This window comes from Xiphophorus couchianus, chromosome 6 (genome assembly GCF_001444195.1).
Source record: "Xiphophorus couchianus chromosome 6, X_couchianus-1.0, whole genome shotgun sequence".
Taxonomy (NCBI): Eukaryota; Metazoa; Chordata; class Actinopteri; order Cyprinodontiformes; family Poeciliidae; genus Xiphophorus; species Xiphophorus couchianus.
In genome coordinates, this window is record NC_040233.1 from 3179928 (window position 1) to 3195228 (window position 15301).

The window sequence follows — 15301 nt, forward strand, 5'->3', positions numbered from 1 at the left end:
GGAGCTGTGCATCTGCTGAGCTCATAAATGCTGATGTGAAGTTTCAGGGGAGTATTTAAAGAGACAGAGGTTCAGTTTCAAGGTGTTAAACAAATTTCTTTTAAGTCGTGTTTGATACATATGAAGCATTTTTATAGCAACTGAAGGTTGAACCTGGAAAATACCATCAATCATGACACCAAAGTTTCTAGTTATCTTTAATGACGTGGGGATTTCACACTTTAGATGCCCCTAAATATGACGGTGATCAGTAATCATTATGCTCCAAATCCTCAGCTCACTATATGAGGAGGGAGAAAATGGGAGTGCATTGAACAAATTTCATTTTGTAATGTCAACATGTCCCTTTTTAATGGAGTTTCTATGAATAAAAGTAGGCATAGTGATAGTAGGGTACATAGTGCAAGAAAGACAGGAGATCGTTTTCAATAGTCTTTATTATAGTAGATTTCTTCTCACTAACAGGTATACACAACGGTCTAAATGGCATGGCTTATTTTTTTTGTCCTTTTTGTTTTAGTGTTAAATACTCTTCGTTCTTAAAGAAAAACTGTAAAAATATTTAATTGTAACTAATTATAAGATCTCTTTCAGGGTGTAGAAGGAAGGTGGCAGTGGTACGACAGGTGGTCTGTTTGTGGTCGTCAGAGCTGTTGTGTTCAGGGACAGACGGACAAAAAAAAAAAAAAAACGAGGCCGGGTCACGTTACATCCAGTAGGGGGTTTCACCGTGAAGATGGAGTCATGTTACCATTTAAAGTAAACCTGAAAGGAGAACGCGGATTAGCAGGTTACAGTCAGAGACGTGACGTCGGTTTTAGAACGTCGGTGGCGCCGGTGGCACCTGCACACTCTCTCCATCATGTGTGTGACCAGACGGTCAGAGATGCCTGGGAAGGACTCCTCTGCCAGGCTGAAGGCGTTCTCCAGTTCCTCAATGGCTCCTACTCCACCGCCGCTGGCCCGACGCTTGTCTTTCAACTGGTGGGGAAGAAAAGTATTGTCAATAACTTATTATTGGTCTGGTTATGTCAAAGAGTTGCAGTTGTGATGAGGAGGAGGAGGAGTGTGACTTACCTCTCTGAATATGGGCGTCACCAAAGCAGACAAGCACTGTGACTTAGGTTGTCGTTTCATAGAATCTCCAGACTAAAGAGAAGGGGAGAGGCAAAGAGCTGAGCGACCTGACAGAGCAGCTGCTGGTTGCCATGTGTGGCAGCAGGACGCCTCACCTCTGAGTCCGGCTGTGGGTAGCCCTGCTGTAGCTGGCTTATAGATTTGACTGTAGGGAAGTTCCACACGGGAGTCTGCTCAACGTCACCGTCGGCATCCCTGTGAGATGGAGGAGAATGAAACGCTGCTGATTCCGCGAGCGGCCAGAAATGCTCTTAAGAGTCACGGTGGCACTAACATGTCTGAGTCGTCGGAGCTGGACTCCTCCCCATGTCCCTCGGATTTCCAGCGCCGGTATCGGTCGATCAGCTCTGTGAGATACGTCGTCTTCTTGGTGTGACGCGTGATAAACTTGTGCTTCAGGAGCTCTTTGGCGGTGGGCCTCTGTGCAGACAGGACATGAGTAAAAAAACGACAAAGAATCACAACCCATTTACTTACTTGTTCTTATTAGGGATGCACCGATCCACTTTTTTCACTGCCAATACTGATACAGATATCTGAGGTACTGAATTGACTTCAAATGTTTTTTCTTTTAAGAAACACGGACATAAAGGTACTGAATAATAAAATTTATCTCATAACTGCATCAGTATAGCTCACCTAAGTACACAAACAGCTTCGTAAGTTTGGTCAAACATGTAAAAACAACTTTCATTTGTTCTGTCAGTGCAATTAGGAGTAGAACAGTCAATGTAAAATAAATAATAAAGAAACTGAAACTGACAGACACAATAGGTTGACTGTCTCGGTCAAACATGCAAAAAATAAACTCCAACAAACTTTCTTTGAAATGGTTCAGAAAGTGAAATTAGAAATTCTAAATACGGTATAATGTCAAATAAATAATAAAGAATGGCGTCACTCAGAGCACAAAACATAGAATTAGACTGAATAGACTGGGCACATTGTCACCGATGCCCGACCTAGAATTTTTTGCAACATCGGACCCATACGGATATTAACTTTGGTTCAGTGCATCTCTAATTCTTATACGTTTTAATTAGCGAAGCTCTCTTTTTCCACGTTGAAAAGCTCCAGAATTGTGAGCTTCAAGAACGGACGCAGCTGTTGGACTCACAAAACGAGGGTCTTTGTTTAGGCAGGCCTCTACAAACTCTTTGAAAGGTTTGCTGTAGGGGCCCTCCAGGGTGGGCGGGGGGTTTTTGGGGATGAGGAACAGGACCCTCATGGGGTGCAGCTCTGAGTTGGGCGGCTCTCCTTTAGCCAGCTCTATGGCCGTTATCCCCAGGGACCAGATGTCGGCCTGAAACGGAGCAGAAACATGTCGTCACGTCATGCGACACAAAACGCGCTGCAACTAAAAACGAGACTTCAAATCTAAAACTAGCACCATAAACTACCATAAACGGTAGCATAAAGTGGTGTTTGCTGTGGTACCTCTGGAGGAGCTGCACCGATCGCATTTAAAGTGTGAAACTCTGAACAGCTGTCAGTCGTGCACTCTGAAAACGGGGCTTTTATGGACGGGAGGGGCAAGAAAAACAAGCTGCTGGTGAAAGTAACCTCAGAGAGTTTTCTACCCGCCGCCTCAGTAAACATGAGGAAGTGGGAGTTTGGATCAGATGTGAGTAAAAGCTAACTTCCTGGTGTCCAAATCAACAGAGGCTCAACCTTAAACCTACAGTCAAGTAGTTCAGATCAAAGCATATTTCTGTGTTAGCATGTCTGAGGCAAGAGTGGAAATATAACGTTTACCACCTAGTTTGAGTTCAGTTTCTAGAAGTGCAAAGCTGAAAGAGACGTTCAGCGTGTGTAGCAGTAACTCTGTCACGTCAAATGTCAGTCACGGTGCTTGTGTTTGCCGTTTGCTGCTGCTCCTCTCTCACCTTGAAGTCATAAGCCGACTGCTTGATGACCTCCGGCGCCATCCAGAACGGCGTGCCAACAAACGTGTTCCTCTTGATCTGGGTGTCTGTCAGCTGGCCGGCCACTCCGAAATCAGCAAGCTTCACGTCGCCCTGCTCCGATAGCAACACGTTGGCAGCTGGGAGAGAGAAAGAAAAAGAGAGGGAGCTCAATAAGCCGGGTTAGCCTTTGCTATCCGTTACAGAGGTTCTAAATGCTTCATGGTGAAACTGGGTCACCAGCAAACACTTGGTCTGGAGTAAAACTGCTGCAGCCTCATTTGATCAGTGGCACACTTCATCATAAACAATACAGGGCTATGATAAATATGCAAAATGTCAATTTAAATACATAAAATTAAACAAAGGCCGTAGAGATAGAGGATCTAGATGGCTCCCTTTAAATGGTGCGCTCCCTGCTACACAGCTCCCTGCTGACTGATTTCTTGCCTAAGAAATCAGTCAGCAAGGTCTCTTCTTCATCCAGCGTTTAGTCTCCATGGTAACAGTATTATTGTACTTCCATTAGCGCTTGGAGGTTTACAGCAGATACGTACCACAGTATCTGGATGCATGTTTTCTGCAGCAGACCCAGTCAGGGAGGAACAATAAATACCAGGGCCATAAAATACCAGCTAATGGTTCTGTCCACTTCTGATCTGCTGTGAGAAAGAACTGACCGTTAGCCCCGCCCACGTCCTGTGGTTAACAATAGTAACCCCACCGTGTCCCAACCTAGCAACCATTCAGACAAAATAAAATAAAATGGGAATCTGCAGGTCAGGCTTTTTAAAGATCGGTGATCGGCCAGAAAACTGCAGTCTATTCAGCCCTTATACCAAAGTATAAGAAAAAAAACTATTTTACCTTTTCACATGAAAATAGCCTAAGAGGGAACCATATCAATATTCTATATATATATATAACAGCAAGTAATATTGATTAAAAGCGCTCTAAAAGTTTATCATGAGTTAGTTTTCTAGTTTGTACTGGTTTAAACTAAGTGTGTTTTTCTCCCGGTTGGGAGTCGGCTAATCCCTAGCTTTTATATTTAGTCACTGGAAGATTCCAGAGAGAAACAAACGCCTCCTGCATGCACCAAAAAATAAAATGCATGCAGCCATTTGATCATTTTTGGAAGGTTGAAGGAAGGAAAATCTCATAAAAGCTATAGCTGTGCATGTATGGCCCAAATGTAAAGAAATCAAAATTTGACCCTTGAGAAAGATGGCAAAATCCTCACATTTGGTCACTTTTTCCTACTTTCAACTCACTGAATTTTAAGACATCATGTTTCCTCGCTAGCTGTACCCCACCATAAGGAGCTGATGAAACTAAATGATCCACATCTTTCACTTCAGATGTCTCAACAGGAGCACTAAGCTGGAGGACTAAACTCTTCGGGGAGAGAGAAACCCTGCAGAGGAGCGGAGCAGAGTGGAGACAAATGCAATCCCTGAAACGTGTCGCTGAGAACAAGACACTGAATCTGTGGCTTCAGCACTAAAAAGCACAAACACTCTACAGAGGAGTCAAGAAGCAGGGAGAAATGATGCATTCATTTTTCTGCGGAATATTAAACACACTAATAGTCCAGCTTATTAAATGTCTCACTTTTGTCACTGTGGGATTACTACAATCGATCTATTTCACGAGTAACAAAGAAAAACATTTAAAGGGGCAGAGTTATGTGTTTTTCAGGCATGCCATCAGTTGTTACAAAAACACTTCATGTTTCAAATTTGACTTTGTAATTTAGGTGCTATACACAGCTGAATGGTTGCCAGGGGAGATGAATGGATTTCTACATCAAGGCAACACTCCAGGTATGTTTTTGATGAGAGAATAATGCTGTACCATGATGTAAAGCTAAAAAAAGTCAATTTAAAAAAGAAAGAGAGATGTAAATAAAAATAAAATACCAACGTGAATATGTTTAGCACCTACAGACGGCTGCGACGCTACAACCTCACACACGCTTGTGAAATCAAGCAGAAGAATGTGTGCAGTGTGACTGCGTGGCTGAGTGTGAAGCATCTGGTTCGGACTCGGCCAGCACCACGCGGTAGTCACACGTCTTTCATTACCTTTGATGTCTCTGTGAATCTTCCTCTCCGAGTGCAGATACTCGAGGCCTTTGAGAATCTCCCGCAGTATCGTGGCGATGTAGGTCTCCTCCAGAGGTCCGGGGCGGAGCTGGGCCGGCGAGAGACGGGACGGTTTGGATTCTCGTTTTCAGTCTGGCTGCAACAACAGCGGGCTGTGTGAGACGTAGAAAACTTCTTACCAGATCCAGAGCAGATCCTCCGCCTAAATACTCCATGATGATCCACAACTTGGTCCCCTACAGTGGGGAAAAAAAGAATAGAGTATTAACTGACAGTTGTTTCACATTGTCTTTAACTTGTTTTTGAGCGCTTTACAATCCATCTCCTGGTTATTTCAACTTTTTGTCAGGTTACAACCACATAAATTAGACTTATTTTTTACTTTTCTACTTATTCAGATTTCTGGATGTGACATTTTCTTTGTTTTTCATTATAATAATAATAATAATAATTCATTTATATTAACGAATGGATAAATTGTTGCTATTTCTTTCTTCTTTTTTTTTTAGATTGTTTATTTCATTTTAACTCTCTATCTGGTTTCCTTTTAAAGTCTATTTGGCTGTCAACACAACAGTTTGACCTCAGTCACATGAAATAAGTCTAGATTATGCTATAATTGTTGATTTTTTTTGGTTTGTTAACCAAAACCCAGTTGGGATTGTTGGGATTTTGTGTAATAAAATCAGGCTGAAACAATTAATTGTGATTAATCAATTATTGAAATAATTTTGTAATTGATTAATTAAGTGGAGTATACAGACTGACAAAAAGGCAGCTTGCTGAAAGAACAACATTTTCAGAGCAGCAATTAAGCCACAACTGCACAGAAAATATATGCATTTTGCATTTAAGAAAAATATCTGTAAATATGCTCTAATGTCTAATCAGTACTCTTCAAGTGACAGTTTTAGCTTCACCTGGTTCAAGTTCTGTAAAATATATATATAGTAATTTTAAAAAAACTACCACAAAGCACCTTTAGCTATCCATTTATTAACCAGTTTACATCAAGCAGAAAGCTCTGAGGAAACATGGACGCGCCCCTGCATGTTTCACTGTGATGATGGTGTTCTCAGGGTTATTGTGTGTTGTGTCGGTTTATAGCACACGTTGCATTTTGCATGTCCACAAAAAAAAAAAAAAAAGCATCATTTTGGTCTAATCTTTTTCCACATTTATGGTGTGTAAATTTATGGTGTGTAAATTTCCCTACCTGAGCTGCGGTTCTCTGCAGCTCCTCCACAGTTAGCGTGAGCGTGACAGTTAGCCTCAACGAAGCCGTTTGCTCTCTAAAGTCCTAACGCAAACCTCTGCAATATTCTCAGATCAATTACTATTTATGCTGAGGCTAAGTTACACGCTGGTGAACTCTGTTTACTAAATTCTTAAGCCAGTTTGCTCTAGTTCATTTTATTTAGGGGTATCAGAAAGAATGGGGCAGAAAACAAAATTGTGCCTACCTTTTTATTTGAGTTTTATTTATGAAGGATTTTGAAAAGGAAAGACACTTCACAGTTCTGTGCTACTTAATGTTGGTCTATTTCACAGCTGTCAAACTGCAACTTTTAGATGTGCCTCTGCTGCACCACACCTGAATAGAATAATTAGGTCATTAGCAAGACTCTGGAGAACTTAACTACACAAAAAAAGAGTGTTCTGTACCTGTGGCACATCTAAACACTGCAGGACACTGGCCCTCGAGGACTGGAGTTTGACACCCCTGATCTATTTCATAAAACGCCTCAATAAGACATTATTGTTTGTAGTTGTGACATGAAATGTGAAAAACTTATATTATTGCGAGGCTCTTTATGTAGTTATCCCATTGTTGTTGTGTGTGGTTTTTTTATTATCTCACCTTCAAATATGATCCATAATACTTGGTAACAAACGGACTATCACATTGGCTCAGGACTGTGATCTCCTGCTGAATATCTTCTATTTCATCCTCGGCTTCTTCCAGGTCAATAATTTTAATGGCCACCACCTCCTTGGTGCGATTGTTCAGGCCCTTGTAAACCTCTCCAAAAGAACCCTTTCCAATCCGCTCCTGCTTGGTGAAGTACTCCTCCGGGTCCAGCTTGGTGTTCTGGATGAGTGACAGACAAATCTAAGCATCTTGTATGCTAATGAAAGTGCTTGTGTTTGGGTGTGTGTGTGTGTGTACCGTGAGCTTGTCTCTAATTGACATAAAAAGCACAGAAAGCAACACTGCTATTGCTACCTTAAATGTATATTCGATATGCTGCAGTGCTGTGCTGCAAAATGTTAATAGAAAATATGACTAGCTATGTCTGTTTTACATTACTATATTAAACATTTGACATAACAGCAGCAAATAAACTCAAAGCTTCGAGGTTGCCTCAGCGTACAAATATATCAACTGCAAATGCAAAATTATTGAGAATTTAAATGATAAAACAGCACATTGCATTTTAAATTATCTTACAAAAGTGTCTAAAATCGCGTGTCTTGCAAAATGTGATGATAATAAAAATGGTACATGTTGTGACAATTGGTTTAACCGTGTGCCCCGATGTCTCGGACCCCCACCCAACCTTATTCCTGAAAAGCCTGACAGCCACAGGAATTCACTAAACAAAGGATAAGAAAAGGTGGCGGGAGGTTCTGTACCTGGTTCTGCAAGTCTCCAAGGTGTGCCATCCCTTCTGCCGGGTCGGACAGAGCGACAGTCACAGCTCTGTCTTTCCAAACTTATCAGTCCTTACAGTTTTCGTCGCTTCCCGTCGCTGCTCTCTAGGAAGCTAGCTGAGAGGCTAGCCGAGCAGATAAACACCCAAACTGCTGCCTTTTAACGGGGCTGTCACCCCGCGTACCGTGTTCGGCCTTCAAGCCCAACGGAGGACCGAACAGGCCCGGCGAGACAGCGAGCTACTGACCGACACGCTCCATGGTATGTTCTCGGTGAGGACGGAGGGAGAAAAAAAAATCTCTTTCCGTGAATTAATATTTAATTCATTTCAGGGAGCGCTTAGCCTGTTGTTCATTTAAAGCTTGAGGAGGACAAAATAATGGCTTAGGCCGACTACGCATGCGCTGTGTGTAGGAAGCCGATGGAATTCTGGGAGGTGTATTTCTACACTTGTAGCAGAAAGTTTTCAACCTGATATTTTTAATAGTTATGCTAAGATTTTAAAGCTGATATGGAGATATTAAAGTGATGTTGTTGTTTTTAATTAAATAGTGTGGGGTTGTAATCAATAATAGCTTAGTTTCATGTGGCTAACAGATGTCGATCTGCCGTGAAATAAACAACATTTTTTCTATGAATTGTAAATAAATTCATAGAAAATCTCCAGATTTTAATATTGTGTTGTTTTACTAAAAAGCAACTCATCTCGGAGCAGTAGTTACATTCACTCTTAAAGATATAATTAGAGACTAAACGAGTCAAATTCAACAGTGTGCAAGAAACTTATAAAACTATGATGCAAGGTTCATACAAAACAAAATACATAAGCACAATCTCATATGTAAGTCCTTCTCCTCCGTTCTTTACTCCCCCATTACTGCTTAGATTAAAAATATTTTCTTCAGCACGATCAGACCCTATTTTGACAATAGAACTGGATGACGTAATACTAGAACTGGATAGATATGTAAACAAGAGGACAAAAAGGGTGCATACAAAATTATGGAAATGGTGACCTAATTAGGGTGGATGTGTGCATGTTACTCATTCAAATAAATAAAAACTGAATAAGCGGGAGGCATTTTGTAGATGGCCATTCTCTATTATTTATTTCGCCGGATGATTCCTTAATAAAGAAGCATCCTGCTGTAATGTGAGAGTAGTTTTAGAACCTCTTCACCACCTAGTATAGCGGCTCTCGTTTCCGCGAGCACTGAAAGTCTCAAGCTCCGCCCCCCGCAGTCATGCACGCGATTGTGATTGGAGCAACAGCCACTCTTTACTTGCCTTTGGAGCCGTACAGTTGCTCGCTGATTGTCTCCAGCAGAAGCTGTTGATTTAACGAATGGAACATTGATTTGACATGACATTTTAAAGCTCGGACCAAAAAAAAAAAAAAAAAAACCCAAACCGTAAGTAGTCACGCAGGGTTCATAGCTCTGTCCCTCCATTGGAGACGGTATGCGGTTCTCGGCTCACGGCTTTGCTAACATACCAACGCGGGCTACTGTTCATGGCTTGTTAATGTTAAATAGTGTGTTAGCCAATTTTAGTTAATTAGCGTAATGTTAGTTTATATTCAGGCTGAACATGGCGTCTTTCATTCTGTGACATTGAAAACGCGTGTCAGCAACAGCTACACTCATGTCAGTGTTATGTAATTCAACGCAGTGCTGCGAGAAACGCTGTTTTTCATCCAGTATTTATGAAGCATGGCTGTTACACCCCATATCTTTCACCACCGTAGTCCTCTCAGCCACTGCCGGACAGTCTCTTCAGACGAGCCAGACAACATGTTGTGACTACACGGCTCCTTCTAGGCGGGGCTGTCGCTGAGCCTGTCCAAATTAGCCGTAAATGATTCTGCTCGAAATAAATTCAGCCGCTTAAGCAGTAGTTATCCACTGGCATGGAGAAGGGCAGCATTATTGAAGTCGTGTGACTTCATAATTTCTACCATTAGATGCTATAGTATGTGTGTATGAGGTTACAAGAAGAAGAATCTAAGTGTTATTAATAATTTATAATAAATAATTCAAAAAATGAATTGGTCAGTCCGCTTTGATGGATGCCATGCCAGGCTTCTCCTCCTGCCTCAGCCAGAGTCCCTCCTGTTTTCTGTCAGAATGGCACTGGGGCCTACCAGACGGGGAATCGTGGGTAACCCCAGAGATTAGTGGGTGCCATTTAAAACCAAACCTTTCGTTTCATCTTACCCACTCCATTCTTTTGCTTCTAGGAAATATGTGTCAGTTGAATTGGTAGAGATTTGTAGGTTCGGTTTTAAACTCTAGCTACAGTCTGGTGTTCGACAACAGGACCAGACTGCAGTGGACAATCGGGTCTACAGAGAGGATTTTATCTCCGTCCTGAACTTGTACAGAACTAGGGTCAGGAAAAGGGAAGCTAACATCTCTGCAGACCCCACACATCCTGGACACAAACCGTTTACTTTCAGGTCATTGCTACAGAGTGCTCTTTGTAAAAAAAAAAAAACAGTCGGTACTGCGACAGTTTCTTCCCTCAGGCTGTATGATGAACACCCTAGTAGAGTCAGTGTTTCCACTATAAAACAAATGGCGATATTTTACACCATTTAAACACAACCCATCAGGTGTGCATTTATTTTAATCTCAAAAGTTTTTATATTTTATATATTTTTACATCAGATTTCTTGTTTCCCGCTCTCTTGTGGCCACAGGCATGTATGGAGCCCTCGAGGGGAGATGAGGGAAAACATTTCTTTTGCGTTCCCTCACAAAACTTTTGCAAAAGGTTTTGCGTTCCCTCGCAATACTGTACTGATCCGTTCATGCGGCATAATTGAATACTGTAAGCCTTTCTTATGGTGGCCGCCGTACTTTCTGCTGTAATATAAGGTTATGTGAGGTTTTTCCATGAATGTTAATATCTCTTTATGAAATATCTGAAGTTTTATATCTTTTTCTTTAGGATAGAAAGGCACCACAAACCTATGATATAAACAGAAACTTTCCCTAATTAGGAAAGAAATAAAAATACATCCTAATTTGGACTTTCTTTGAGTTATTATCGTGGGGTAATAAGTCATCTGACAGTTTTGATGGTGTCTCTGTTGTGCTGGTTGTCTGAATTGTTTAAAGGGCCGCTTTCATGTTCAGTTCCATCTCAACCTTAACAGACATAAACATGCAGTGAATAAATCGATTTTCAATCAGTTTTTTGCACCAAAGACTTAGTAATAATAATAATAATAAACACGTTTCATTATTATAAAACACAGCAAACTAATGATGGTAGAGGGCCGCACTGGGTTACAAGGAGATATTAACAACCTTACATAATCTAGTATTAAGGCAGAAAGTACGGTGGCACCGTAAGAAGGGCTTTCAGTATTCGATTATGCCGCATAATTGATCAGTAGATTATTGCGAGGGGACTCAAAAGAAAAAAATTCCCATGTCCCCTGGAGGGCTCCGTAGGCATGTGCTTCTTCTGACTTCATTTTGAACATGTTACTGACACGGGAAGCGGCCAACTTCAATCAGTAACAACATCCACAATGAAGAGTGTTTTAGTCACTGTTACCCAGCCATGCCTAGGTATGTTGTGATCCCTGATAGGGAAAACATTAAAGTTTAGAATTTTTCTGATTGCTCGTGAGAAATCAGGCTGATTTGTACTTTAGTTCGTCTGAAAGTAAAATAACTCGAAGGCTTCATTTGCATCTGTAATCTTGTAGGTAAGAAAATCAGAATGTCTATATGTGAGAGACACCGAATCCCAGCAACATATATTCAAAGAAACTTTTTTTAAAATTTTATTTGTCAATTTGACAGCAGGCTGGATGAGTGGGCCAAGTTTTACCCCGCCTGCTGAGGTGGCTGAGATAAACCGCATCCATTATGAGCTGGAGTACACAGAGGGCATCAGCCAGCGCATGCGAATTCCAGAGACCCTCAAGGTGGCGCCGGAGAGCAGATCGGGGCCCGCTCTGCTTCAGCCACCTCTACCGGTTCACACAACTCTGATGCAGGTTCCTGAAAGAATTGTTGTTGCAAGTAAGATACTGGGTTTGTGTCATTAATAATAAACATTCAAAAATAAGACATAGATGGAGCAGTTGAAGTTGTAGAGCTGCTGCGGACCATGCAGGACAACCGGCTCTAAAACCATCATCAGTGGGATGCTGGAAGTGGTAAAATAAATGTCCCTTTCTTTTTTTTTTCTTGCAGGTGACAATGGAGAGTCGAGGTTTGTTCAACCAAGAGATTTAGATCTAATTCAGTCAGTTCCATCGGTGGACCTCCTGAACATGAAGGCCCCGCCGCGTGTCCTCACCCTTACAGAACAGCCGCTGGACTCTCTGGAAACGGACCAAGCTGCCAACTCACAGAGTAATCCCAGCCAAACTGTGAGTACAATCAGACTCTAGTTTTGTGGATTGTAATATAAACTCTAATAATCAGTAAGCATCTGAGCACCAAAAATCTGGAACAAACTTCCAGAAAACTGCAAAAGAACTGAAACACTGAGTTCCTTTAAATCTACACTAAAAACTCAACTGTTTAGCTTTCGAAACCTAATCATGAAACAATCAGTAATATGATGTGCAAAATGTAATGCCTGAGTGATGACTGTGTTCAAACACACAGTCATCGAACTGTGTGTTCGATGACTTTGTAATTTTGTGTTTTTATGATGTAAAGTACTTTACAACATGCCTTGTTGCTCAAAGACGCTATACAAAAAAAATTTGATTGATTGATTCTATTCATAATCTCTGCTAGTTCTATGTTATTGGAAATTTTACGTCTCATGTTGATATCCCGGTAATATCTGGAAGCTTCTCTGGACAGACCAGTGCATACAGGCCCAGTCAGTACAGTCAAAGCTGTCAGTTTTATCACACTGGTCACTGAAAATCTTAAGTGGAGTGTTACCAAAGAGAGATCCTCAGGACCCACTGTCCTGTGTGTTTTAGGCTTTTCCCTTCTGTCACACATCCAACTTACATGAATGTCTGATTAGTCTTCTGCTTCACGTGATGGCATGCTGAGACGATCATCAGCAGGAAAGCTGTTGATTTGGGCCATTTAATGATTCAGGATTTTCAATAACACGTGATCACTAAATGTTAGCTTTAATGTGAGCCTGGAATTCATTGATCTCTTTCCGTGTGTTACAGGCCAGTTATAGCACCCGCTCTCGGAGGGAACGCAGTGCAAGTGAGAACATACCAGGTCGTCATGGCAGCCATTGTAGCAGAGGGGATGTAAGGTAAGAAAACCTGAAGTGCTGCTGATCCCTAAAGGTCCCTAAAGTCTATTTGTCATCATTGTTTATTAATCTACAGGTTCTTCCAACCTTCCCCCTGTGCTAGCGTAACGCCCTCCCCCTCCGCCCCCCCTCTCCGCCTCTGTCCTCCCCTCTGTTCTCCAGAAGATGCAAACATCAACCTGTATACAGCTGCTGGGTTTCTGTCTTACGTTCAGTCAACGACACGCCGTGCTTACCAGCAGGTCCTCGAAATCTTGGACGATAGCCACCGGAGGTGAGTTTTTTTTTGGTTGTTTTCTCCATAAAGATGGCCAGCTCTGATCGTTTGAATTGAATGTATATACAAACCTTGGCAGCAACAACTGCCATCAACTGTCTGTAATTTTTACAAACAGTTTTTTACATCAATTTGGAGGAATTGGGGATCACTCTTCTGTGCAGAATTGGTTTACATCACCCACAATGGAAGGTTCTTAAGTTTGAATGGCCTGTTTAATCTTAATAAAATACAAGTCTGGATTTTGACTGAGCTGCTTCATAGATTCATTTTGGTTTTGATTTTTTAAAGCGTGAACTAAAGGTCAAGAGCTCATAGTCAGACATTGTCCTTCAATATTTTTTTGCTAGAGAGCAGAATTCACCGTTCCATCAGTTAACCTCTAAACCCCTCCAGCTGTCATCACTCTACACTAGATACAATGCAATACCCTTTCCAAAACTCAAGAGTTTGGCAATTTTCCCCAAACTCTTGAGGATCATCAAGATGTTTTTGGGCCTTTGTTTAGTCTCTTTGGTCAGCAGTGGTTCTTGGCCCTGGTCCTCTCTAATGAATGTGATTTTTAGCTTGCTTTCCTATTGTTGAATCATGACTCCTGAACTTGATTGAGCCAAGTAAGGCCTGCAGAACTTTAAGTGTTCTGGGTTCTGCAAAATTGCAAAAAACTGTAGTGATTGATTAATGAAAGCAATTTGGTTACTGGCCTAAAAGAACAAGAAAATTAATGTTGTTGGATATATGTATATTGAATTTCAGAGTATTGTTCGGGATGCTGGTTATTTTATTAATGTAACCAAAGATGTGTTAATTTCCACAGAACCCACTTGGACTTGGCTTTGGATATGAACCCTGACGAATCTGGCTTAGTTGATGCTTCATCGCTGCGGCGTCAGGTAATGAGTCCCGTAATCTTAAACTCTGTCTTTGTCAACATTTAACTCTTTTTCATTTGAAATGATTAGGTCTGAAACAGGGACTGGATGTGTTAGTGTTTGGGGAATTTGTTAGGTTCCCTACCACAGCCCAGCAGAGTTAGCGCTCAACATTTTTAATTTTTTTTTAAAGTGTGCAAGTAAACATTGACATTCTTGTGCTCCCCAGATTGTGAAGCTCAACAGACGTCTGCAGCTGCTGGAGGAAGAAAACAAAGAACGCTCCAAGCGAGAGGTGGCCCTGTACTCGACCACGGTGGCGTTCTGGCTCATTAACTTGTGGATCTGGTTACGTCGCTAAACCAGGATACAGCCCGAATCTCCAAAAACACTGGAAGTCAAAGTAAATCCTTGTTCAGTCAGCATAGGTCTCTTCTGGCATTCCACAATAATTAAAAAAAAACAAATGTTGTTTTTGTTTGGGTTTTTTTTTTTATTACAGATTTCAATATTATCTCTGACTAGGTAACCCCTGAACCAATAAAACCAGAAAGTGTTCCAAATTTGGAAAACGTAAAGAGCTACAGATGCTTTCTGGATGTGCTATGTACACTCAGTATACATCATGTTCTTGCTAGTTTTTACCCACAAAATGAAGGCCAGAAAATGGTTGATTTTATTTTGTGAGCCACTGTTGTCAAATGTAAAACTAGTTATCTGACTGAGTTAAAATAATTTTACTGTGGCTATTAATGAATAATCCTGACACCAAACACTGAGACAAAGCTCACTACAAGTCAGTTAAAACGTTACAAAAACGGGTGAAAATAAAAAATAACAGTGGTGTTCAATTGACAGCAACAACCACTTTGCAAATATTTATAGTACTAAATATTTCATAATATAATTTAAAGGAAGAGTGTTCATAATATCAATTCCCATTTTACACTCTAATTATTTTCATCTATTTGCATATTTTGGACAACAGTTTTTACCTTGGTTTGAGCAAAGTAACTTTTACACATGTAGGGAGATTTAAAGGCTTGAACAGAAAACAGAGAGACTTGTACTAGTAAAAACAAAACTCA

At 41.1% G+C, this 15301-nt stretch overlaps 2 protein-coding genes across 6 annotated transcripts; one reads left to right on the plus strand and one right to left on the minus strand.

Annotated features, from left to right (window-relative positions):
• Nucleotides 1-419: 419 nt before the first annotated feature.
• On the minus strand, nt 420-7991 carry stk25b (serine/threonine kinase 25b). Of its 2 annotated transcripts, XM_028019637.1 has the most exons (11): nt 7787-7991; nt 7011-7241; nt 5329-5385; nt 5129-5237; nt 3024-3181; nt 2255-2440; nt 1412-1557; nt 1233-1332; nt 1078-1149; nt 845-981; nt 420-765 (listed from the first exon to the last, which is right to left on the minus strand). In XM_028019637.1, exons 1-11 carry the CDS (start codon nt 7814-7816, stop codon nt 726-728), a joined length of 1266 nt encoding a protein of 421 aa, XP_027875438.1. In that variant the 5' UTR covers nt 7817-7991; the 3' UTR covers nt 420-725. The 2 variants fall into 2 exon arrangements, with proteins under 2 accessions (XP_027875438.1, XP_027875437.1); XM_028019636.1 differs by having other exon boundaries at nt 420-981.
• mffb (mitochondrial fission factor b) lies at nt 7934-15268 on the plus strand. Of its 4 annotated transcripts, none has more exons than XM_028019646.1 (7): nt 7934-8066; nt 11624-11845; nt 12020-12198; nt 12973-13064; nt 13141-13338; nt 14159-14234; nt 14443-15268. In XM_028019646.1, exons 2-7 carry the CDS (start codon nt 11632-11634, stop codon nt 14572-14574), a joined length of 891 nt encoding a protein of 296 aa, XP_027875447.1. In that variant the 5' UTR covers nt 7934-8066; nt 11624-11631; the 3' UTR covers nt 14575-15268. The 4 variants fall into 4 exon arrangements, with proteins under 4 accessions (XP_027875447.1, XP_027875446.1, XP_027875445.1 ...); XM_028019645.1 differs by lacking the exon at nt 7934-8066 and adding an exon at nt 9060-9217 and having other exon boundaries at nt 11627-11845; XM_028019644.1 differs by lacking the exon at nt 7934-8066 and adding an exon at nt 9064-9217.
• Nucleotides 15269-15301: the final 33 nt, after the last annotated feature.